This window comes from Erpetoichthys calabaricus, chromosome 1, assembly GCF_900747795.2.
Source record: "Erpetoichthys calabaricus chromosome 1, fErpCal1.3, whole genome shotgun sequence".
Lineage (NCBI taxonomy): Eukaryota > Metazoa > Chordata > Cladistia > Polypteriformes > Polypteridae > Erpetoichthys > Erpetoichthys calabaricus.
This window is the reverse complement of record NC_041394.2, coordinates 95,436,245-95,463,022: the sequence shown is the minus strand read 5'-3', so window position 1 is coordinate 95,463,022 and position 26,778 is coordinate 95,436,245. Positions and strand designations below refer to the sequence as shown.

At 36.9% G+C, this 26,778-nt stretch overlaps 1 protein-coding gene across 1 annotated transcript in view; it reads right to left on the bottom strand.

The window, feature by feature from the left end:
- Nucleotides 1-26,778, bottom strand: part of unc5db (unc-5 netrin receptor Db) — a 759,038-nt gene that overhangs the window by 119,340 nt on the left and 612,920 nt on the right. Inside the window, exon 10 of the mRNA XM_028803567.2 lies at nt 12,904-13,281. Within this exon, the coding sequence (XP_028659400.1) occupies nt 12,904-13,281 (378 nt within the window). The remainder of the gene's footprint in view (nt 1-12,903; nt 13,282-26,778) is intronic.

Genomic DNA, 26,778 nt, shown 5'->3' with positions numbered 1-26,778 from the left:
CTGTTCTTGAGCTCTTGGAGGTCTGTAGCTATTGACTCTGCTGAAAGTTGGTGATTTCTGCACACTGTGCGCCTCAGCATGTGCTGTTTCCGCTCTATGATTTTACGTGGCCTACCACTTTGTGGCTGTGTTGCTGTTGTTCCCAATTGCTTCCACCTTGTTATAATACGACTAACAGCTGACCGTGCAATATTTAGTAACGAGGAAATTTCACGAAAGGATTTATTGCACAGGTGGCATCCTATCACGATACCACACTTGAATTCACTGAGCTCCTGAGAGCAACCCATTCTTTCACAAATGTTTGTAGAAACAGTCTGCATGCCTAGGTGCTTGATATTATACACCTGTGGTCAGAGAAGTGATTCGAACACCTGAATTCAAAGATGTGGAGAGATGTCCCAATAACTTTGGCAATACAATGATCCCTCGCTATATCGCGCTTCGCCTTTCGCGGCTTCACTCCATCGCGGATTTTATATGTAAGCATATTTAAATATATATCACAGATTTTTTGCTGGTTCGCGGGTTTCTGCAGACAATGGGTCTTTTAATTTCTGGTACATGCTTCCTCAGTTGGTTTGCCCAGTTGATTTCATACAAGGGACGCTATTGGCAGATGGCTGAGAAGCTACCCAGCTTACTTTTCTCTCTCTCTTGCGCTGACTTTCTCTGATCCTGACGTAGGGGGATTGAGCAGGGGGGCTGTTCGCACACCTAGACGATACGGACGCTCGTCTAAAAATGCTGAAAGATTATCTTCACGTTGCTATCTTTTGTGCAGCTGCTTCCTGAAATGACATGCTGCACCGGTGCTTTGCATACTTAAAAGCTCGAAGGGCACGTATTGATTTTTGATTGAAAAACAAACTCTGTCTCTCTCTATCTCTCTCTCTCTCTCTCTCTTTGTCTGCTCCTGACGGAGGGGGTGTGAGCTGCCGCCTTCAACAGCTTTGTGCCGCGGTGCTTCGCATACTTAAAAGCCAAACAGCCCTATTGATTTGTTTGCTTTTCTCTATCTCTCTGACATCTGCTCCTGACGGGCACTCCTTTGAAGAGGAAGATATGTTTGCATTCTTTTAATTGTGAGATGGAACTGTCATCTCTGTCTTGTCATGGAGCACAGTTTAAACTTTTGAAAAAGAGACAAATGTTTGTTTGCAGTGTTTGAATAACGTTCCTGTCTCTCTACAACCTCCTGTGTTTCTGCGCAAATCTGTGACCCAAGCATGACAATATAAAAATAACCATATAAACATATGGTTTCTACTTCGCGGATTTTCTTATTTCGCGGGTGGCTCTGGAACGCAACCCCTGCGATGGAGGAGGGATTACTGTATAGCGTATTTATTTAAGTAACCATTGAGTTTCTAAGGGTTTTTTTGTCGTTATGGCATCCTGGCTAGTGTGTAATGACAACATACAACACATGACAAATGAGTAAAAGAGGAGATTTTTTTAGGCCATGTGGGTGTTTCCTAAAACAGTTGCACTGATGCATTTCTGTTATTAGATCCTGTTGCATTCTTAATTCAAGCCTGCTGTCTTTCTAAAAACTTTCTTTTCATTGCCAACAATGGAATGTTTCAAAATTATTTGTGAGTTGTGCCATACTTGGGAAAATGAATTGAGGCATTTACCTTTTGTCTTCATTACTAGATGCAATTTAAAGTCATACCCAAGATGCATATGAGCTCTGAAAAATTTTATATATTTTTTTCAAAATGGTGGGCCGCACGGACACAGCTGCCTCTTTGGCTCCCATGTACGGTGCTAATGTTTGCGTTAATGTCCATCCTGCCATTTCCAGGAATGCTTGTTCTTTTTACTTTAGTTTAGAATTGCAATTTTCTTATGGCTTTGGTCTTAAATAACACGCATGGAGGTACCTATATTGCAACAATTTCTACATTGGTAACAGACAGGCTACACAATCTAAGACTGCTACGCAGACAAAGTTCCACCAAGTTGTGCAAGCTGTGCAAGAGGAAGCAGAAGTGTGGTAAGCAATTGGGAGTCCATTGTAGGCTAAAGGCCAAGCCTAGCTGTTCAGCTCTCCTGTCAGTGCTACTGGCCAGCGTACACTGTCTGGAAAATAAAATGGACTATCTGAAAAACTCTCATTCATCACCCAGCCTGGAATGAGAAATTGCTGTGTGTTTATTTTCTTGAAAATGGTTGCAGAACTCTGTGTTTATGTAAACAATGTCTGGTGTGTTGATGCTATGATAGTCGCGACTTCTGCTTACCTCAGCTGGAGTTTTAGTGGTGAAATGTCATCTGTTGTATCTGCTGAGATAATTCACTGCCAGTGTTGTTGTGGGAGTGTATATAACCCCAGCTAATGCTAATGAGGCACTGCGAGAGCTGCACGATGTCATCAGTAAGCAGCAGGCTGCCCATCCCGATGGTTTTTTATTATTGCTGGCGATTTCAACCATGCCAACTTGAAACCTGTAGCACCAAAGTTTTACCAGCATGTGAACTTTGCTACAAGCGGAAAGAATACTCTGGACCTATTTTATACAAATATTAAAGATTCTAACAAGGCTGTTCCCTGCCCCTGTTTGGGATTCTCAAATCACCTCTGTGTTATGCTGCTCCCAGTCTACAGGTCACTGCTGAAACCATCCAGGCCAGAACAAAGAACCATCAAAGTCTGGCCTGAAGGAGCCAACTGCTTTGAGTGTACAATCTGGAATATATTCAGGGAGACGGCCACCTATGACCAGCATATTAACTTAGAGAAGTATACTGACTCTATGACTGGGTAAATAGGGAAGTGTATTGAGGATATCACTATTGAAAAAAATATCATTATACATGCCAACCAGTAACCATGGATGACAGCTGAAGTCTTTGCTCTGCTGAGAGCAAGAGATGCTGCCTTCAGATCAGGACACAAGGTGCTCTTAGATCAGCACAGGCTAAACTTTCCATGTCCATCAGGAAAGCTAAACATCAGTATGCACAGAAGATTAACAACAACTTCTATGACTTGAAAGATCCTAGGCGGATGTGGCAGGACACCCGGGCCTTAACAGATTATAAAATCTCACCACAGGCCAACAGCACTGATACTTTCCTCCCTGACATGCTCAATAACTTCTACACACGTTTTGAGGCTCAAAACAACATACGTGCATATAAGTCAGCACCCTCCAATGAGAAACAGGCGTATCCGTCTGGACCCTGCTAATTTAAGGAGGACGCTTTCCAGAGTCAATCCACAGAAAACTGCAGGACCAGACAGCATTCCTGGGCTTGTGCTTAGAGGCTGTACTGACCAACTGGCTGTCCTCTCAGACATCTTTAACATTTCTCTGAGGCAGGCTATAGTCCTCACGAGCTTCAAAAAGACCAGTATTTTTCCCGTGCCGAAGAAGTCAATAGTGCCGTGTCTTAATGACTACCGCCCTGTAGCACTGACTCCTATTGTGCTGAACTGCTTTCAGCAATTGCTCAAAAGACACATCAGCTCTATCCTCCCCACCTCTCTGGACCCACTCCAGTTTTGATTAACCACTCCAATGATGACGCCATTACCAATACCTTGCACACTGTATACTATATATAAATTGTGAATTTCCCATATGGGATTAATAAAGTATCTATCTATCTATCTATCTATCTATCTATCTATCTATCTATCTATCTATCTATCTATCTATCTATCTATCTATCTATCTATCTATCTATCTATCTATCTATCTATCTATCTATCTATCTATCTATCTATCTATCTATCTATCTACTGTATCACCTCAGAGTTCAACACAATAATTCCCAGAAAACTCTCTGCTGGGCCTTGACATTCCACTGTGTAATTGGATTCTAGGCTTTTTGGTAGAGAGGCCACCGTCAGTTTGCATTAGCAGCAGAACATCAAACACCATCAGGCTGAGCACAGGAACCCCCCAAGGCTGTGTGCTGAGCCCACTATTGTTCATGCTGCTCACCCATGACTACACTGCCTGGTCTGAGTGCACTGTCATTGTCAAGTTTGCGGATGATACAACCATAGTGGCCCTCATCAGGAATGATGATGACACGTCCTACAGAGAGGAGGTTGAACATCCTCTGGTGAGGTGGTGTAGTGAAAATAATCTGTCTTTAAATGTCAGTAAGACTAAAGAGATGCTTGTCGATTTCAGGAGAACATCGGCTGACTATTCCTCACTGCTCATTAATGGCTCTTCAGTGGAGAGTGTCAGTAGCTTTCTTGGTGTGTACATTTCTGATGACCCCTCCTGCACAATCAATTCCAACTCTGTTATCAAGAAGGTATAACGCTTTTTTTTTTCTGTGGAGACTGAAGCAAATCGGTTTTGCCACAACCCATTCTTACCAGCGCTAGGTCAGACTTCTGAACTCCAACATGTCACCCAGTACCATATCCCTATAACATTCCCCTAATTATGTACTGTCACTTTACACTCTGCATTTTATTATGGATATTGAGCATTGTTTGAGCTTTAAAGTCTTTTGTTTTTTTTACATTGTATTGTTGCACTGGTTTAGGTAATATTATGGTGTTTATTAAATGTATGTTGTTTTGACTAGGCACTCGGGACTGTATGGAACGAGACTTTGTTTAACCATATACTATTTGTGTGGATAAATGACAATTAAAGGTGAGTTGTGTTGAGCTGAGCTGCGTTAAAGAGACTGGACAGTTTAGAAGTATTTGCTGAAGAGTAATCATAGTAGGTTAGAAGGTAAGGAAAATAAATGAAAATGTTCTGCGCCTGGTCTAGTGTTTGGATTCATTCTGTCAATTATGAAGGGGAAGAAATTATGGATTGGACACTTACTAAGATGAAATGGCGTAAATGACTGAGGGAAGATTTCTAGGCAGAAGACTAAAAGTAAAGAAATGGACGACAATGTTTAAGGATGTCCAGAAGGAAAGGACATATGGGCGGATGAAGGCTACCAATGTGGATGAGACAACTTTTCCTTAGACATGTCCAAAGACAGACATTTGATTATGATGCTGATGATTAGATGTCTCCCTGCTGCAATGTTGGGTAATAGGTGCTCATCTCTGGATTTGTGGTCTTCTGAACTAAAGCACCATTGGATACCATCTGGTGCTTTAATTCCCAGGTTGCAGCACCATATGTAAAGCAACAGCAACATACGTTAGCTTCTTGTGCAGATCTCATACATTAAAGAAATGTATACAAAAAAGTGGATACACATTTACTGTACGAGAGGAATTTTTTAATTTAGCATATGGCTATACAGTATGTTTTACAGTATGTAAACATTTACTAAGGCCAAGAAATTCATTATGAAATTGTTCATGAAAAATTAAGATCTCTTGAAACTGGGTTTTTGATTCTGTTGTTCTTCTTCCTGTTGTGCTAACTACAAAGTATGTCCTATAGAATCAATTTAAAGAATTCTCAAATAACAAGCTATACAACACTTCCTAAAGAATACTTTTAAACAATGGTGCAATAAAACACTTGCAGGTTACTCTTAATGATGAAATAACTAAAAGCATTTCCTTCATGATATCTATATAAATAAAATGCTAAGGGTTATGCCTGTCTGTCATGCAATTACTTGCAAGCCACTGGGGTTAGAACAAAGACTTTGGTCTTAATCAAAAACTTATGATGTGATACACACTAGTGAAGCAAAGAAAATCAGTGGTGGCAACCTCCAAAAGGTTATCAGAGTTTACATCTTTCTTACAGCAAAATGACCAAGAAAATGACATGGCAGAAAGAAAAAGAAAAGGGGCAACATCTGCTGAGCTTGAAGCAAACTGATGAAACCAATTACGTGATTGGAAGAAGAAGAATGAAAGCTGTGGTGTCTTCCAAATTCATAATTAAGTGTGAGAATTGTGTTTATTGATCATCAGTCTTGATGAAGAACTCTAAATACAATGTGAAAAGTCAAAAAATTTGAGGTCTCATTAAGGACCAGAGGTCTGTGTGTTTCCTAGTAGATTAATAATTAAAAATAAAACAAAAAAAAAAAGGAAAAGCATACACAGTTTCAGTGAAACCACGCAGATGAAACAATACGTCTGTGACTATTGGGGTATAAAGCTGAGAACATAAACCTCACATTTGGCACAGAAAAGAAAAGAGACCTTACTGTAATTGTATTCACCCTTTTGACCAGCATGTCCATCCTATATGATGAATTCTCTCTGATTGTGCTTGCTTACCTAATATTCAAGAAAATTAATTACAGAATGAACTAAAGTGAAGTTTTGTCATAAAGCAGCTATAAAGTTAATTAACAACAAAAAAAAACAAGATTTCAAGGCTTAGCTTGTTGGAAGAAGAAAGGATAAAAGGATCATTATTCATAGTCAGAACCTGTCTTTTCTAAGTCATTGGTGAGATTTTCTGCATTTGGGATAGGATTTATTTTGGTCATCTTCAAAGACATCAGTTCTTTTAATTTATCGTGGTTGTTACTGGTATACAACAATTATTTTTGCTTACATTTAAAGGAATGTGGATGCCCCTGATACTGACGAGACCCACTGCATCTAATCTTATAGGACATTTCATCATATGTAGATAGTATGGAATTACTTTAGAACATTTATATTTTATAGAATGGTCAGTGATGGTTTTGGTTTTGGAACCCCTAGAGGTTTTTTGCTCCAGCATCCTCTTGACTGGAGTTTTTCTTTTACTGTCCTCCCTGGTCATTTGACCATAGTATCAGACACTGACTTTTACTATTAAAACTATTAAAGGCTTAAAAATTCCACAAAGTTAATTGTGAATATAGCAACTCTTAAGGATTATACTATTTCCACTTGTTTGTTTGTATAGCATACACATTTATATTGCTATTTATGTATTGTAATTTTGTTTCTTTTACTTTTTGCAAAGCATTTTTAGAAACTCTTTTCATATTGTTACGCATGTGCACATAGGCGACGGTAATTTTCCGCCTCTCCACGGGTTGGCGCTCTCTCTCTTTCTCTCTCTGTGGACTGGAAGATTTCCACCACTGACGCAACTTCTGGTGTCTGGCCACCTGGACCAGCCTCATCCTGCTGGAATCTCTCATAGCTGGAAGAATCACCAGACTCCCTTCTGAAAAGACGCATCGTAACACTCTCACACGTTTTTTGTTTTCTCTGAGATATCAGTTATGCAGGGTTTGACCAGGGGTGCCTCAATACTTTTTACTGTTTCTGCTTGCTTATTACAATATGAAAATATGTTATAGAAATAAGCGTTGTTGGTATTGCTGTTACGCATAAAAACATGCACTTAATGCCAAGGAAACCAGTGTTATACAATAATGGAGGTTGGTAAACTGTAAATAATTCAAGAACAGAAATATTACAAAAACACATTAATATCAAAGAAATATAGCAAGTTTGACTTTGGGTTGTTTATTGGCTGTAAGTTTAATTTCGTCCCTTACTGCTTTTGAAATAAAGAATCTCTTTTGCACACCTCTGCCTGTTTAATCACTCGAGTTTCAGCGGACGTCTTTATATTCAAGTCACTTGTATTAATTCATTAAACTAAAAGAAAACAAATTATTTAAGGGATAAACATATTCACCTCTGCCTGTGCTTTCTATTCCCAGTACATGGGGAAGTTGTGAGCTTGCAGTGTGCTAGCAAACAGAAATAAAATAAAACTACATAGTATTGAACAGAGGATTTTCAAATAAAAAATTGGAAATGTGAACTAAAATACTATGAAATAAGAGCACCGCATGAATTTCATTTAAATTGATGAGTTAACCATTTTATTTTAGGTAAATGGTAATGGATCTAAAAATCGTCTAGCTTTTAAGTGACACGTTTGCAGTCTCTGCTGTTTGTTAAGCTTTGCTTTTGCTTTTTATTTTGCAAAATTCTATTCTGTTTTTGTTTGTATTTTTCAAACTTGACTTAATCTTCCTTTGTCTTAATGTGGAGCTAAAACTAAAGTCAGCTTTGTGATTTAAATAATGATTTTTGGATGCCTGGTATATTTGTCTTAATTAGTGTGTGACACAAAATACTAGGACTTGGCTTTTATGGGTTTTATTGGATGTGACCACAAAGCAGACCTCCAGGAGATCACAGCTCATAGGAGGGAATAGCAGAGCAATTAATTGTGCTGCCTGCGCCTAAGTAGACTAAGCACACTTGACTGTTTCTTGATCTCAAGGCCTGGTTGATTAGTATCTAAGCAAGAGTCTGGCTGAAGTTATTGATAATGACTTGACATTTCCCCCAGAAGTCTCTCCATTCTTGGCTGTTGGCAGCACATCAAATGCTGAACATGCCACATATTCTACTGCAGTTTAGAGCTTCCCCATTAGTGATTGGTTGCAAGAGTAATGGCCTCAATTCTGTCAGCTTAGGTGGGCTGAGGATATAAAAAGGAGATAGTAGAAACAAAAAAATTAAATTAAATTATAATAAAAGGGTTGACAAAATAATGTTGCACTTTTTTGGAAGTTGAAAATGGACAGCCTGAATGACTCTTTGAGACAATATTCATTTGCTACCAGCAGTGGCTGAGGGCGAATTAATTAAAATATGGAAAAGTCATTAGAAAATCATAATTTAGGCAAAAGCTTATATGGTTCCAGTGATTTAAATATTAAATGAGCTATTGATTACAAGAACAAAAGGAAAAATATGTGTTAAATAAAAGGAGGACACAGCTCTGAAATGTAAAGATAAACTGGTCAAAGTTTATACATGTACTGAGGTTTAGCTGGCCAGCTGATGCAGGAAACAGACTACACTTAGTGTCGCCATGTGAAGATGCCGGGCATTAGCAGTTTAAAACTCTGCTATCCCATGATAGGACCTTCAGTATCTAAAAAATAAATGTATAAAGACATCAAATGAAATGCTAGTCATTACAATCAAAATGCGGAACTGGTATTTCTTTCAGCTAAGTACACAAAAAATATTCCTATTGTTGTCCAGGAATGATCTCTATACTGCTTTCTTTGCAATTAAGAGTGTTAAACTGGAGCCATGTTTTTTTTTTTTTTTTGATTGGTGGGCTTTCTTGCTTTAATTGAACTTTATTGGCCTTTGATACCCGATGTCATAAGGTAAATCAATACTGAAAGGCCTGCGAGCCATACTGTTGCTCTTGAATGATTAATTGCTGTCCTCACTGTTGTTCTTGATGCTTTTACCTAATAGACTCTGGGCACATTAATTTATGGACTTCATTACCAATCTCCCACCTTTGAACATGTATATATATCACAGCTTTAGTCGTGTTAGACCAGTTTTCTGAACTGCCTCACAAAAATCTGCACACTAGTAAGGTATTATACTACTCCAAACATGTATCAATTACATTTTCTGATTTTCCTTTTCCATATTTTTGTATAGGAATCCACATTTTTTCTCATAAAATTTCAGAAGGCTTTCTGTTTTCAAGTATGAATTAAAGTAACTCTTGATGCCATCCTCATTAAAACAGACAACAATCAGCATAGACTGAGAGCACTATTTGTCTTGTCGGAATAATTGCTGTTAGTTACTTCTTTGGCTGCCTTTTTTTGAATCACCTTAAAAAACCCCTCTACTGGGATTTCTCCCTTTGAATAAGCTTATGGGTACGAACATGCAGTTCACATTTGAGAAGGCCAGAACTCAGAGCCAGATAATTTGCAACATCTAAAGGAACTGACATGGGCCAGCACTCTGGCTCCATACTGTTAACAGCTTATTGAATCCATGTTCTTAAGAAGACAATTTGGAGGGATATTTGGGGAGGCAGCTCAAATGTATGGAGAGATATCAAATAAAGTTGTTTCTCATTGTAATGCCTCCTTAAACTGTGGGGTGATCCTGAGAAAATAACTAACGACTCATCTTTTCTTTTTTTTTCAAAGCTTCTCCTTTTTTCTTTAGTTTAGAAGAAAGAGAAATACATTTTTTAAAACAGGCAAGCTACTCATTAACACCTGAAAAAACAAATAATTTGGGAAGAACAGTACATTAACCCACATTATTCGTCAATGAGACATTAAATGTTTTTATCTTCCCCTCAGTAAACCCAACTAGAAACTAGCACTTGAAAAGGTCCAGAGAAGCGCGACTAGGCTGATTCCAGGGCTACAGGGGTTGAATTATACAGTTTAAGCAAAAGAAGATTAAGAAGTGACATGATTGAAGTGTTTAAAATTATGAAGGGAATTAGTACAGTGGATCGAGACTGTTATTTTAAAATGAGTTCATCAAGAACACGGGGACACAGTTGGAAACTTGTTAAGGGTAAATTTCACACAAACATTAGGAAGTTTTTCTTTACACAAAGAACGATAGACACTTGGAATAAGATACCAAGTAGTGTGGTAAACAGTAAGACTTTAGGAACTTTCAAAACTCAATTTGATGTTTTTTGGAAGAAATAAATGGATAGGACTGGCGAGCCTTGTCAACCAGCTTCAGCGGAAAACAGTAATTCAGCGGGTTTAGAGCCACGTACCCTGTAATTGCTGTCACTTCCCTACCTTCCACCTCCCGTGTCTGCCACGCAGGTCACATGTCTCTCCTTAGTGTGATCAGGTGACGTTTATCTGCTTTTGTCATTTCCCCAAAAGAGCTGTGATGAGGGTGTGCAGAAGCTCGCCAGTGAGAGGGGCTTTGTTGTTAATTCCTTCCCTATAGCTCATGTTCCCAGTGGTTCTTCATGTTACTTCTCGATATATGTGCTATAGAATTTTCAATAAATATTTAACCACAAAAAAATCATGGTATATATTAATTTGCCAGATTAAATTGCGTTGTAAAGAGATATACATTCTTAAAAATAACTAGTCTGCTCTTGCATTTTACAATGAAGTTAATAGGTACCAGGGTCCCAATAAGAAAAAAGGCCTTCAAAGTTACCAAATATGTCCACTTTGAAGCTGCAAAGGTTTTGATTAAAGAAAGCGTGACTTTTGTGTTTGAGAGGCATGCTTGTGACAAACAACGTAAACTGGAAATAATATGGTAATATTTTCTTGAAGTAAAAATATGTTTCTTGCTTGTCCCTCTACTCCACCAACCCCTTTGCCAAGCTACTGTATATTATGCTTATTATCCTACTTTTGCATTTGCAATTTTGTTTCTTTAGTGGTCATATTTTGCCACGGCTTATACCAACAGACAGATACTCGCTCGCTTGAATCATATCATTATTTTTTTTACTAAACAAAGCCTACTTTTTACCTATTACATTTTGTGTTGTTAATTTACATAGCCTACAGAGCAAGATTCATGCTGAGTCGTAGTAGCATCATTGTGAACAGCACACATATGATTTTCATTATAGTTTATGCAAGCAACAATAAATCTGTATTTTAATAAGAGTATTAGATTTTTGAAAGAGCCAAGCTACATGCTCATCACACTTTCAATCGTCTGTTTTGTGCATGCACGATAAGAAAAGCACTCAGAAATAAAAAAAGGCAGAGTGTGCAGACTGAAGTGCCACAAACCAATTATTGAATTTTGTAACGCATGATCTGTCACCCTTGAAGAGGATATGGTAATAAAAGAACTGAGAATAACATTTTCGAGTGAGTAAACTCTCTGATACTCACTGATACCAGTCAGTCTGTAAATACATGGGGAGAACGTGCAATCTTTATCCAGAAGCTGGAGCTCAGAGGCAGGAATGACAGCTCTGCGCTACCACTCTGCCTCTGCTATAGTAGCTGTGCTAAACTTAATAAACTTTAATTTGGTTAAAACTAAATGTATGCCTATAATGTCTATTCAGTTTCTGTCACTTGGGCAGATGCTATCTACATGCATACATTATAATACAAGCGGCAGCAGGCAATATCTTTGTGAAATAGTAAAAGACGCTTTTATATAGTGAAAGAATGTAACGATCGTGTGACTTTTCTCTGTTATTTTTGTCTAGTTGTTCATAAAACAGACAGCAATTCTCATCTGGGTATCAATATTCAATGATGTCAATAATGGCGATGACTTTCCAAGGTGAATCTACACCCCTGGCCCTGAAAGACTGATGGGGAGGAAGATGAGCAGTGAAGTGACATGCACCATTGATCTTTTTTCAAAATGGCTGAATTTCACAAACATATTTAAATTTTTTTCTGTTATAAAAAGACATGGATATTCTGTTTTGTAATATGTGCAATATTTCAAGATGCACAAAAATATTCAATAATATTTTTGTTGAAAAATTGACATATTGGGCAAATTTTAACACTTTTTTCACATTGGGACCTTGGTACTATTAGGTCCACCATAAAATGTAAGACCAGGCATTATTTAAATTTATAAAATATGCTTTTGAATACAATTTCATGTGGCAAATTAGTATATGCCATGATTGTAAAGAAATAACTTTGACTTGAAAAGTACTGAACGTACAGTATCGTTAACATTAACCTATACAACAATAATCACCAGATACCGTATCTCCTGTCGGTTTTCTAAATTTCTTATTTAGACTCAACCACAGGTATTGTAGAATACTTTGTTATATTATGTTCATGTTATACTAAAGCTTGACAGAATGCCCTACGGCTAAACACATGACCTGCAGATCCACGCTCAATTTGTGCATGGTAACCTCACAAATTCAGTGTAGCTTGGGCCTTGGAAGACTAGCTGCACAAGGTGTACAGCAAAGGTTATATACTGTAGAACAGACAGATTAGTATTCCATTGCTATGTTAGCTAGGAAAGCACAAACATATGCACTGTTATGGAGATATCTATAGAGGTTGGACTAACAAATTCAAGGGCTTCACAAGCCGTGAACATCCAGCCTGTTCAGTTCAACATTCATATTAGCTGACTCTTCCTCTTGGTTGACCATTATGCAAATCTCACACACAGAGATCACTCAAGACAAGACAAAGACATTTATCCATGATGCTTTGCTACAAACTGACTTTCAACATAATTCAACTCACCAGTATTGGGGACCACAAGTCGTCCTCCAAGATGGCCAAAAATTCCCACAGTCCTAAGCTCAGGTTTGAGCGTCACATTTGAAAGACCTGGAGGCAAAAGGCTTTTATTCCTGTTGTTTAGGGTGTTATAGTCTCTGCTGACGCCCCTAGGGTAAGTGTCCGGTTGTGCCTTGACGTGATACTCTGCTCTGTCTGCCACACTGAGGGACACCATGAATGAACTTTGAACTTTGACTTTAATGTCAGGTAGAGGGTCAAATAAGGCGGATTCAGACATCAATTCCTTGTCCATTGGATCTTGAAAGCAGATGGGTCCACTGTATGTCCTGCTCACCGTCAGGTCAGGCTGCATGGATGAGTTTAATAAGAGGGAATTTCCTAAAAGAGACAGGAAAGAGTGTGAAAGTTAGCATTTTGAATGAAAACCTTCAAGATCCCCTTTATTGCAACCGCATTCTGTCAGTAGGGTAAGTTGTCAAATCTTATATTCATCTACATCCCCAGTGTCACAAACAAAGAAGACAAAAAGAGTTGCTGTCACATGGGCTGCGTCCTTTAAAAGGCCAAACCCTAAATCTTTCTGGTGCCTTTGGCACTAAAGATATGTAACATTAAACACTAATTCTTTCAGGGTAGAATGGCGAGAAATGAGAAATGGATATACGGTAACTTTCTTATTTTATTTTACAGCTTTCATTTTTGTGGCGTAAGGGATGAATGAGTAATGACAGTTCATATGGGAGAAGCAGAGGTGAAGATGCAAGACTATAATCCTCGCCTTTTTTATTAGAGCTCATCATGAAGCAATTTATTAAACAGGTTTCATAACCCTAAAGCATCCTAAGACAGTCCCTTTGTCCCTACTTCACTGAACTGAATTTTTTAAAGACTGAAAAGAAAAATAAGAATAGGAGGTGAACCAGTCATTCAGATAAACTAAGGGGGCAGGGAAAAGACAGAATACCATGAAGAACATGGCAAGCCTAGAATCAAAGTTGAAAAACAGTAGTCAAAATTGTTGTCAGAAAGCAAGGCAAAGAATTCAGTAACTATAAATAAGACTTTCTCTGTAAAATTGCTAAAAATCCCGTAAACATACTCCCATAAAATGGTGTCACAATGCAACAAAAACATAATGTTAAGATATTAAGAAAAAAACAAAATATTAACAGAAACTGGAAAAAAATAATCAACTGAAACCATGTTGTTCATAGCCTAAAATCATGGCATCGGGACCCCTTAGACACTAGGGCTACTAAACAACAGCACCTTCTGCACTTAGCATTGGGGTATGTGAACCCGTAGATGGCCCAAGGACCTGCTGTAATTGCCAAAAATAAAAAGTCCTGAAATCTCCCAATGCACATGCCAATATAGTAGTGCATATATCCATTTCCACCTGCAAGTCTGACTTCTTCCCAAATCTAAAGACATACTATTGGACTGATTGCCGACTGTAAATTGCCCCAGTATGTGTAAGTGTGTCTTACACTGTTTTTTGATTCCATCTATATCGGGAGTAGAATTATGCCCAGGAATTAAGATAATAGCAATAAACTGCATTGAGAACTGAACAAAAAATATTTTTTTTGCTAAAACTTACCACCGAATACTATGAGCTATCATTTATATATAATATTTGTGGTAATTGTCTGCACCGGTATCTTTGAAAAGCAAGTCAAGCTGATTGCTCAAAGGAAAGAAGCAGCCATCCCCTTACCACTCAACTCAGATGTCAGAGACAAAATTAGCTGAGTAAGCCCCAAATAGAAAGGAAGTAGAATCTTCCTGTTAGCATCATATGGTCAGAAGATGCACTGATTAGGGTCTTCATCCATCATCATGACAGACATGCAGCATATGCATATAGTATAGTAGGGCTTAAGATGCCAAATAGCACCACAAGACCTGAGCTTCCTTGAAGAGTGAATAGCCAGCACTTCCAGGTTGTATGTTGGATTGTCATATTCTGATTTGCTTTTGCTTTGCCACATATGATTATAGAGAATTGATACTCTGAACATTACAATATTAAATCGAAATAACTGCCTGCTTCTCCTGCTTGCATGTTTCTTTACTCTGCTGGGAACTAAGTGCGCTAATTAGGTCAGTAGGTGAAGAGGGTGCTCCAACAGAATTGATACAGTAGCACAATAAAGTGCAGGCTGTTCGGATAGAATTGTTACAGTAGTGTACTACAGGATAAAAAGTGGGATGTATATCATCAAGTGCTGTTAAAGGTCAGTATAAAAGAGGATTAAACACTACAGTGTGGGTCCACATTAAAAAGAAATCATGCAGGTAAGAGAAGGTGTCCTCCAAAGCCTTTTCACGATAAAACATCATCCCAAATTGGAAGGAAGAAAAATCAACAAAGCACCTTGCCAATCTCAAAACTTTGATGATGAAATTTAATTTATTAACAAAATAAAATATTCTTAATTGAAAATAATTAATGCTAATACATAAAAAAACAAATCAGCTAAATAGTCTGAAATTAATTAAAGTAACCAAAATAACTTGCACCAAAGTCCAAAATTTAAAGTAAATGCCTAAATTGTAGAAACTATTTCATAGCCAAAAATTCCAAAAGCAAAACCTGTCCAAAAATGGAAGCACAAAAAAATAAACTGAACAGCACAGTAACAAGAATCAATGCCTTAGCACCATGGCAGTGGCAACGCGTGTCTCCAATGACAGCAGCACCCGATGGTTGTAAATTAACTAGAGATTCTGCCCTTGGAGTCAAACTGTTATGTTGGTTATTTTTGTTTATTTTACTCAGCCTTTGTAACATCTCTAGCCACAATCTTTACATGGCTTTGGGGGTTTTCTAATTCAAGAATTCTGAAAATGTAATCAATTTGCTAATTTAATGCCTCAGTTAAATCTGGTTATTTATTTTTGTTTACTAAAATGCCATTTTGGATTGTGACAGGTGCCGCTATTTTGCATTGTGCTCTGATGACATCTTAATTGGCAACAGATTTAAATATTCTATAAAACCATGCCATGGCACCTAATTTAGGATCCCAAAACTTTTTCTGTATCTTGTCCCTGCAATTTATTTATTTTTAAACTTCCAATATTTAATTTAATTGTTCTCTTGTTTCTTGGTTTCTGATTCCTGTTCTGTGTTCTGTACTTTGACAATTTGTTTGGCTCGATCTTCTGGTTTTAAACTCTGCCTGTATGTGACTACACATTTCTCCAGGTCACTTTCTTTCTCTGTGCCTCTGCTGACAGAACACAATATGATTCAGATCTAAAAATAAAACATAAAGAAGGCCAGAATGCTTCAAAAATCCTCAAGGCTTACGCACAAAAAAAGGCCCTAAGACCTAAAATCTCCAAAAGGGAGAGGGAAACCATCAAATTGTATGTTATAATATAATATAATATAATATAATATAATATAATATAATATAATATAATATAATATAATATAATATAATATATTATATTATATTATATTATATTATATTATATTATATTATATTGAGGAAAGGAAAACTGAAACAATGGAAAATAATTAAAAAATCTCCAAAAACAGAGACTTAAAAAGAAAACAAAACTTTAAAAAAATCAAAAGATTAAATTATAAAAAATACAAAAGTTACTAAATACAAATAAACAAAAGACAATCCAAAAAAAAACTAAAATCAATTTATAAAATCAAGCTGGAAAGCAAGAAGAAAAGCATGTCAATAGAACAAAATGAGTAAAACAAAAAATTGTCAAAAAAGAAAGAAGAAGAAGAAATTCAAAAAGGAAGCCGATCACCAGAAGCAACGAGCAGTTAGCTAATGCCTAAGTAAATGCCCTTATTTAAGACTTGGCTTGAAATGCCAACATAAAAACTCCAAAGAAAATATCTAACTAAATTGACATAATTAAAAGACAAAGGCAAAAGTACAGAATGGTTACAAAAGAATTAACAACACGAAACCTAAATGAAAACCAACATACAAAAAGATAGAAAATAACAAAAAGTTTCATTAATAAAAATAACTTGCAAAAAATAAAACGAACAAGCAAATTCATAGGACAAAAGTAAAACAGAGAGAGAACAAAGACAAGGAAGCAGGAGTAAATAATATAAAAGCAACAAAAAGCTGCACTGCAGAGCTGACAGCTCCTACCTAGAAAAAATGTTTGAAGTCCATAAAGAAACAGACAGATGCATGGACCCCCAGCCTTCTTATCACTGTTTGAAACAATATATTTCCAATATAGTTTACTCATGAAATTATGGATTGTCCTATTTTCAAGACTTTAAAATTTCAGTTCTTTGTTATTAAATAAAAATAAGTTTCATAAACTAATTAGCATCTATGATGTGTTTTATGATATAGCCTTTATTGTGAAACGCAGTGTGGGTACAATTATGATTTAAAAATATTTTGTGAATTTTAAACTCATGTGTTCCATAGGGTTGTCAGATATTGATATGTGTCTGTAAGTTGTCTTCATAGTGTAGTTCTACTCTACAGCAAATTCAGTGGACCTATTTCACATAGGTAAGCTAATAGTATTGTCCATCCATCCATTTTCCAACCTGCTGAATCCGAACACAGGGTCACGGGGGTCTGCTGGAGCCAATCCCAACCAACACAGAACACAAGGCAGGAACCAATCCCGGGCAGGGTGCCAACCCACTGCAGTAATAGTATTGTTTTCTTTTAAAATATCATGATATCCAAGACATACCAGCATCACCATAGGAAGAGGTGATAATGTGAAGATTTCCAGTTCCAGTCCTGCCTGGGATGCCTAAATGGCTGAGTTAGCATGTCCTTGTCCTTGTGGATGCAGGCTTTGTTAAAACTTTGAAAAATGTTTGCAGGGTTCCTATAAGTTAATTCAAGTACATTCTTAAAATACTCATATACTCATAGGACAACTCAAAATATTTTCTAGATTCTGTATTTTTCTTCATAATCTCTGCTAACATCTCAAACAGCAGGAAGCAAATGTATGTATCACCTTCTTGTATCACTTTGAGTCTTGCACTTGGCTCCACATCTTCATGTCTTTAATACCCTCATAATAATGTCCAAAGTTTTTCCATATACTATATGGCAAATTGAGAGACTCCAAATATGAAGGAAGAAGACCTGGGCTGTAGTGATGTGCAATGAACAAACAAACTAGTTCTTTTGTACTTGCTTTTGTCTCTGAATGAACATACTAGTTCAATGACATTAAAGAACGAAATTGAGGCGTGCATAGTGTGTGCTACATTTTATATAGCATTCTGCAACAGTCAGGAGCTATCATCTTAACTTCACTTAAATGGCTGTTGTCTCCTGGGAAATAGCCTGTCAGTAAACTGTTTCAGCAAATTGCATGATTTGTTTTCTATTTATTGTTGAAATTATACTTATTATCAGATTCAATAAAGAGGATTATTATTATTATTATTATGTGTTAATTACTTATTTTGTTGCTTTCTTTTTATAATGTTGGCATTGTTTGGTGGTTACAGTTATGATACTATTCTAGATTTTAAACTAGAATATAGCTTGGTGTTCTTGAAGTGAAGAAAGTAGTGAGTCAAAGATTTGAATCGTTTTGGTGAACTGAGCAAAACGAATCACTAAAAAAGAATTGTTTTGCACACCACTACTGGGCTGTGGGATGGCTTTGAAAAGAACAGTCCACCCATGTTTTGAGATTGCTTCCAGTTGCTAAAATGCATATCATCATTTGCCACCATTTTGAGGACCAGCTACGCATGTACTGGTAGTAGGACTCAGATTGTTCCATGGTGCTGCATTAGTAATTGGGACATATTAAATTAACCAAAGAAGCTGCATACATTTCCTGTTAATTTTGATTGAAGCATTAAAATGGTTTGGGTAGCACTATTAAAGACATTACATTAAATAGTCCCAACATGCATTATCTCTGTGTTTATTTATTGCCATAGGAGAAAATCTGAAAATAACTGTAAAAAAAGTTTAAAAACTCCTGAATAATTTTGCTTTGTGTTAACAAAAAACATTTGCTTATTTAAAATGTAAAGTGCAAAAAGAAAAAGTGTCATCATTGCATAATATGGTGGAATTGTATTTTTTTTAAAAATATGGATCAGAAATAACAATACAGACAAATGGAAATCTGGATCAGCATGCAAGTGTGTGATGGTGTGGGCGAGCTATCTTTGTACCCGCGCCTCCACAGTGCCACCGTACAGACACCGTGCCAGATAAAAGTGCTAAGAAACACACCATCTCATCTCTTAGTTCACCTCCCCACTAAATGTCTTTCATCCAGCCTACGACATACTGCTATGACCTCCTAACACAGTGACTGCTGTCACTTACTTTACTTATCGTTCCTTAATGTTATTTTGTCTATTGCAATGACCCCTTGCTTATAATCATATACTTTAGCTGCTGTGACAGCTCATTTTTCACACTTAAAATCTATGCATATATATTGCCAAAGTCCTCCCAGTGTCTATTATTCAGACTGTTCTGATCCTGCCTCTCACGAATGTCAAATGGGAGGCAGGTCTCGAAAAATCACAAGCCAGATCAGCACCACTAAAGGTAGCTTAACCCCAAACTCAAAAAGCAGGCTCATGGCCTGCACAAGGCCAAAAATAGGGCCAAGGCTTTTAAAAAACTAAATGTGTCTAAAAAGAGGAGAGGAAAAATGTTAAAGATACTGGTACAGAGACACAAACAGTTCTCCTGATGGTTTATAACACATTATTAAAATGACTTCCAGAAAAGTATACATAAAAGCATTAAAACAAAAAATATGTATCTTAAGGGGCCAGAAACAGGAAGTACAAAAATCAGAAGCACAAAATATAAAAACAGGAAATAAACACAAAATGGAACTGTGTTGTAATAATAATAATAATAATAATTCTTTACATTTATATAGCGCTTTTCTCACTACTCAAAGCACTCTCCACTCAGGGAGGACCCAGGAAGCAAACCCACAATCTCCTTACTGCAAAGCAGGAGCACTACAACTGTGCCACCTGTGAGGGCAACCTTTTCTTTTATATTGTTTGGGCCAGCCCCTCAGCCACATTATTAGGTGTCCTTGCTCCTGTGGAGGACTACCGTTCTGCCCATACTGGAGAAAGGACCTCAAAACGTAATATCACCAAGAAACAAGCCTGACTCAAAAGCCAAAAATCCAGCCTATTGTTTGTCAAAACCAAATTGTAACCCCAAAAAATCATTGCTGTAGCTATTGCAAAGATTCTTTAAACAGAATCTTCTAGAAATCACACACCAAATGAGCAGAGTTTTCTTTTAGATCCAATCACAGATGATCAGGAAATCATAAGGACTAACTTTTATGTGGATGTGTAATTGATGCCATGCATTGTGTTTCCTGAGCAGTTATCAGTGGCAACCAGCCCAAAAGATGGCGCCACCCTCTAAACAAAGTCCGTAAATAAAAAAATATTTAACATTCTAAAAAACAACTCCAAAATTCCCATTCCTAATTAGGAAAAAAAAAAAACGCAAAATAAAAATTATAATGGACCTGAACTATGACATCCACATGAAGGGGACAGGGCAGAAATCATACAAAACAAATAAATTAATTAATGACATGAAACAAAACTGGAGAAATAGTATCCAGGAAAGGAAAAAAGAAAGGAAAAAAGACAAGAACAGAATAAACACTATACGCAAAATAATATTTTAAAGACAAGATTAAATAAAGAGAACGAATACTTGAGGCAGTGATGAAACCCTGGTTATACATAGTATAACCATTCTTGAATTTGCTTTTAATTTCACTGATATTCTGTTACAACCTTGAGACAGTGCATACTATTAATGGCACTATATAAATTAAGAATAATTGATTTAAAGTCTTTAATAAACAAGCTGTTGCACTCCTCGACAAATGACACTGTGGCCATGACCCGAATAAATGGGATAGAAAATGGATAATAACTGATCTTCATATTACTTATTGCATTGAGTTTAGCATTGAACATTTAAGAATTTATGCTGTGGATGTTAATCTGGATATCCATCCATCCATTCGTCCATCTTCCAAACCCGCTCACTCAGAGTAGGGTCCTGGGGATGCTTGAGCCTGTCAAAGCAAGCATCAGGTGTCTCCACTTCTCTCTGTTCTGCCTTAACTTTATCTCACTTTCTGTGCTAGCAAAAAAAAAAATTCTCAAGCAAACATCTATCTGTCCATTTCCTAATCTGCTTATCCATTTCAGAGTCCCAGGGAAGTAGAGCTTGCAGGTAGACTAATATCATACATTTCTGCTAGATGATGACTCACTATTTTATATTTTAGAAAGTTAAATTCAGTTTCATGTCCTGTGGTGGGTTGGCACCCTGCCCGGGATTGGTTCCTGCCTTGTGCCCTGTGTTGGCTGGGATTGGCTCCAGCAGACCCCCGTGACCCTGTGTTCGGATTCAGCAGGTTGGAAAATGGATGGATGGATGGAAATTCAGTTTCATTTCATGCTTCATTTTATATTAGCATCCTTCATGTCAGACAACACAAAAATGTTAAGGTCCAATTCCATTCTGAGTTTGTTTCTAAGCTGATAACTGTGCTGCAGCAAGCCCTGTCTGTCTTGGACTGGGGTGCAGGTTCAAGTAATGCTTGAATGGGAATTCTGTACATAATACAAACAAGAATATAGAAACAGTAAATAAGCTAAGGTCAGTAGCTTCTATGAACAGTGTCACGCATCTGCGTCAGATGTTCATCTTTCGGGCTCATCAGAGGTAAGCAATACCACCCCAGGACACCAGGGCAAGTAGATGTTAACTCTTCTGTCTCTTGTATCACCCACAGCTCTGAGAAGATGCCCATTCCGGTCTCCGAGCTATAAAAGCAGGGCACTCTCAGAAGAAGGTGTCTCATCTGGGAGATGAGCCATCTGCCTGATGGAACTTCACCTTGAAACCTGACCATTTTTTAGAGCCATTTGTCTGCTGCTAACAGCTGAACATTACTTTTGTTTCTTATTGAACCATCATGTGCCCGTTCATTTTGACATGTCTTATTAGTAAGTGGGGTGGCCCAGTTTACATTCCACCATTTCATCTGCAGTCTTGTATTACTCACGGTAGACAACATCAGCTATGGTTTGCGTGTCTTGTGTCTCTGGGAAATAGAAACAAACGTTACATATAGAAGTTTTGCCAAAAATACTCCAAAGGGGATAATTCCCACATTAACTCTCTTTATGAAGTTCCGTGTCTTATGCCCCAAGCAGGCTAAGTCTAACTTGAGAACAACTTTTACAAATCCTGAGAAAAAGAGGAATTAATAGGGAAGCCCTTGCAGGAGAAAAAGTAGCCCTGTACAAAATGTGCAAGATTCTACTGCAAGAGGCAAATAAATCCCACTTTAGGCTGCTGCTATGTTTTTTTTTAATGGATGAATAATTAAAACAGAACATTAAAATACTTTCCTGTATATTAAAATGTCCTCCTCTGACAGGATTGGGTGTTAAAACCTCTTTAGTTTTGAACATAGAAGGCTTTGTGGGAGTCTAATTCAGATCATTAAAACTGTCAAAGGTTTAGTTAAAGCTGATCTGTGAGAATTACTTCATTTAAAGAGTGAATCACATGCTCAAAAACAATGGTGCAAATTAAGCGGAAATTTAGTCAGCAAGCATTTCTTAACACAAAGAGTTGTGAGACTCTGGAACAAACTACCAAGGCATTCAATTATACAGGAAACTTTGACCATTTTTAAAAAATGATCTGGATGAAATATTAGAACAGCTTTATTAGCCAGGCAACTTGTGTGATTTACTATATAGTCTTCTCTTGTTTGTGAGACTTCTTACATTCTTATTTTTTGATTGTAACTGCCTTTAAAACTGCTTCACTGGTAAAGCTAATAAATTCTGTTAATATCAGCCATCATTTATTGCTTTATTATGACAGTATTTACCCTTGTAAGTGTTTTTTTTCTAATGAAAAATGGAAATAAAAATACTGAGGTGGAAAAGAGGAAATGAAATGCCTGTGATGTAGGCTACCCCCAGGACAAGAGTGAAAATTAGAGTTTTGATTAAAAATCACTCATACATACAAATTTGTACAAGCTAAGCTAATTCTTACAGACAAGAGGAGAAAAAATGCTGGAAGACAGTTTACAATTCAGACACTCCCATTATGTGCGGCATGACCCTGCATAGTTGACCAGGTAGTCTTTTAGTGCTGGTGAGTGCTTAGGAGGTCTTCCTGGTATTAGTAGTATTATGAGTAGGGGCAGTGAGATCAGAAAGTAAAGAAGATATCATAAAATGACTAGAAATAACCTTGTTTACTTTATTCAGAATGTATCTGATGTAATAATAACTGCGGTATTAGGGTTGGTAGCTATTAACATGCTCAAAAAAATTACTTACTGTAAAAGACATACTGTATATTCAAGGTCAGTAGCTTCTATGAAGCTGGTGAGTGCTTAGGAGGTCTTCCTGGTATTAGTAGTATTATGAGTAGGGGCAGTGAGATCAGAAAGTAAAGAAGATATCATAAAATGACTAGAAATAACCATGTTTACTTTATTCAGAATGTATCTGATGTAATAATAACTGCGGTATTAGGGTTGGTAGCTATTAACATGCTCAAAATAATTACTTACTGTAAAACACATACTGTATATTCAATAAAATTTACAGAATCTCACATTATTCTAGCAAGAAATCAAGCACCTCAGCAACAGAAGCCTATGTAAGCTAACAATGAAAAAAAAATCAATTTATCTGGGGGCTTGCACTTAGATTTTGAAGTTGAAGTAAGTGGCAGAGAGTGCCTGACTGCCCATTTCATAATATGAAACCCTTGCAGTTGTAATCAGAAGTCAGAAGCCCACATGCTTAATTGAGCAGGGGGAGATCCCATTAGCTTAATTTGTCTGACTCGGGCATAAAAATCAAAAGTCTGGTAGGACCCAAAACCATTTTTTCTGACATACAGTACATCAAAGAGAGTATTTTACATTTAATAGGTTACATTTAATAACTGGGAAATGATGGGCTTTAAATGGCAATTTGGAAAAATATGTGATGATGTTAAAACAAGACTATCAAATACTTAATTAGAAATTAGATGACATTAACAAAGTAGTAAACAATATCCTACCGGGTTCGCTTTTCCCTAATTAGTAAAAGAACTAGTAATAGAATAGATATTTTTTAATCTTTACTCCAAAGATTGGATAATAAATTACGCATACCAAAATTTTTAATATGCCGACATGTTGACATCACGCATATTGGCATCATCATTTTACATGACTTGAAAGTCATTGCCTGCTTTGATTCTACCTGTGACAAAAGCTACAAAATACAGGCCTCAAAGATCCAGTGACGCTTAACCAAAAATTTAGTCTTAAACCCAAACCAAGGAGCAGGTTTTAGGTCTGCACAAGCACAAAAATAAGGCTAAAGCTTTTGTTCAAAAACCTGAGAGATGGCAACCATGAAACATCTAAATAACAAAAGCAGTGTTCTTTTGTATTTATAAATGTATTAACCAAATTTAAAAACCAAGAGCAAAAGCAATGGCATAAAAATGAAAAATAAGGTACACTCAAAAAGTAAACCACAAATCTGGTCTGTAATCCAGAAACTGAAATCTAAAAACAAAAAACAAAAAAGTCCATTAACCAAAGAATAATCAGAAAAAACACTTATTATAAAGCTAACATCAAAATCAAAAGAAGAGCCAGAAAGAGAAGCATTAACCACAGTGTAGCAGAAGCCATTTCTTAGAGTGCAGGCTCTTAAATAGTGATGGGGGGGCGGATCCTTAACTGTCTTATCTGGAGGCCCCACCCACCTGAGTTCAACTTACAGAGAACAAGGAACATAATTTACAGAATGTAGATGTGCACTGCAATAACATATTTTGACATACACAACACACTATAAGATAAAAAGTAAAAAATATTAATATTGCAAAATAAGCAAAAGAGATCAACAAAGAATAACTATACATATAAACTTAATAACAAAAAAAAACAGACATAAGGGGCAGAGCCCTGCTAAAACCATAACAATTGACAACAACAATATGGCAGAAAATGCTGATACTCGTTAAAAAATCGCTTCTTGTTTTTCTAGATGGTGGCACAGTTATGTCACAAAAACAATGACAGAAATACAGTAAACAACAAACAAGCATTTGAATAAAAACAGATAAAAGCAATAGGAATGCATCAGTCCCTGTTCCAGTAGGTTGTATTAATTCCTGCTATATTCCGTTTGGAGCTAATTAGTAAATTGTTTTTATCATCTCCTAACGCTTTATTAGACTTTAATAACAATTTTTAATATTTTTACCCTTATTTTAATGATGACTCCATTTTGTGGACTACTTCACCTTCACTTTGAGAGCTTGTTTTCTTTGGTTGCTGCGTGTTCCCACTCACATGATGCACTTCTGTGTTACACGTGATGTGATGACAATTTCACTAAAAAAGATGGCTGTGTGGATTTGACAGCATCAGAATATTAAGAAACTAAAAGACTCACTAAGAGATGTGTGCTTATGTAAAGAGATGGATGGTGCAGGATTCATTTCTGGATTTGATGTAGTTTTGTTCCTCTGTTGTATTTTGAACAAGTAAACACTGTTTGTACCATTTTTGCTGCTTATCTTTACTACTCTCCTGAAAAGCCCTAAAAGAAAAACTGTAATTGAACTCTGCCACTCTAAAATACAAACTGTCTGAGAGGAATGACTTGTGGTTTTCTACAAACACAACAAACTCAATTAGTAGCAGTGGGATTTATAGGAAATACAGACAAACAATGGGAAAAGACTTAAGAATTATAACAAATAAATTTTCTATATAACTATCATTATGTTCAAACTGCATAAAACACCCCTCAGATGTGAGTAATATGGCAGCCTTGCAGTAAGTGACTAATCAGTACACAGATGTCCATTTCATGTAAAAGTGTATTTTGTTGAACTGCAATAATATGTTTTTTATTATTATTCACCTGCACTGTTTTAACAACGCTTCTATTGTTGTAAATTATTCATTATGTGGGAGAATGTTACAGGAATGTACTTTGACACCCTTCATGGGAGAGCAATATAGCGTTCATGAAAGCCAGTTTTAAGTGACTAATTAGAAGGTTGATGTCCTTTAAGTTTATTTATAGGTGCATAGGGTGATTACTGTCAAATGTACAAAGTACAGTGAAATTCTTACTTGTATGTGCTAATCAACATTTGTTTAAACAGCAAAACTTTTTTTTTGTGAAGCATATATAGATAGATAGATAGATAGATAGATAGATAGATAGATAGATAGATAGATAGATAGATAGATAGATAGATAGATAGATAGATAGATAGATAGATAGCAGCACAGTAAATAAATCTATATATATAATTCACTAAGTAGCCGACCATGGTACGCAAGACAGAGACCATGGGATACGCACGACAGAGCCACATCTGCAAACTCACAGAGCCCCACCCACCAACTCTAAGACCATGGGATACGCACGACAGAGCCCCGCCTGCCAACTCTAACCCTCTTCCCGCATCATGGGATATGCACAACCGCGTCCACTATCGCAAACTGTTTTACATACTGCATACAGCGATTCCCATCCGCGACAAACATGTTTCTTCTTAGATGGTCCTGCAGGAACAGGGAAAACCTTTGTCTACAAAAACCTGATTCATACCATACTAAGAGCATAGTGTTTTTGTTGGCTTGCCCGCCTGCCCGCCCGCCTGACTGTTACCAGCATTCACCGCAATGTACTGGAGTGTAAAACCATCGCAGCTCCTACCTCACAAACTGTCCTTATTCCCCAAATTTCCCTGACCCCATCAGATTCAAATTTGCCTTTTACTTTTACACGCAGACAGTTTC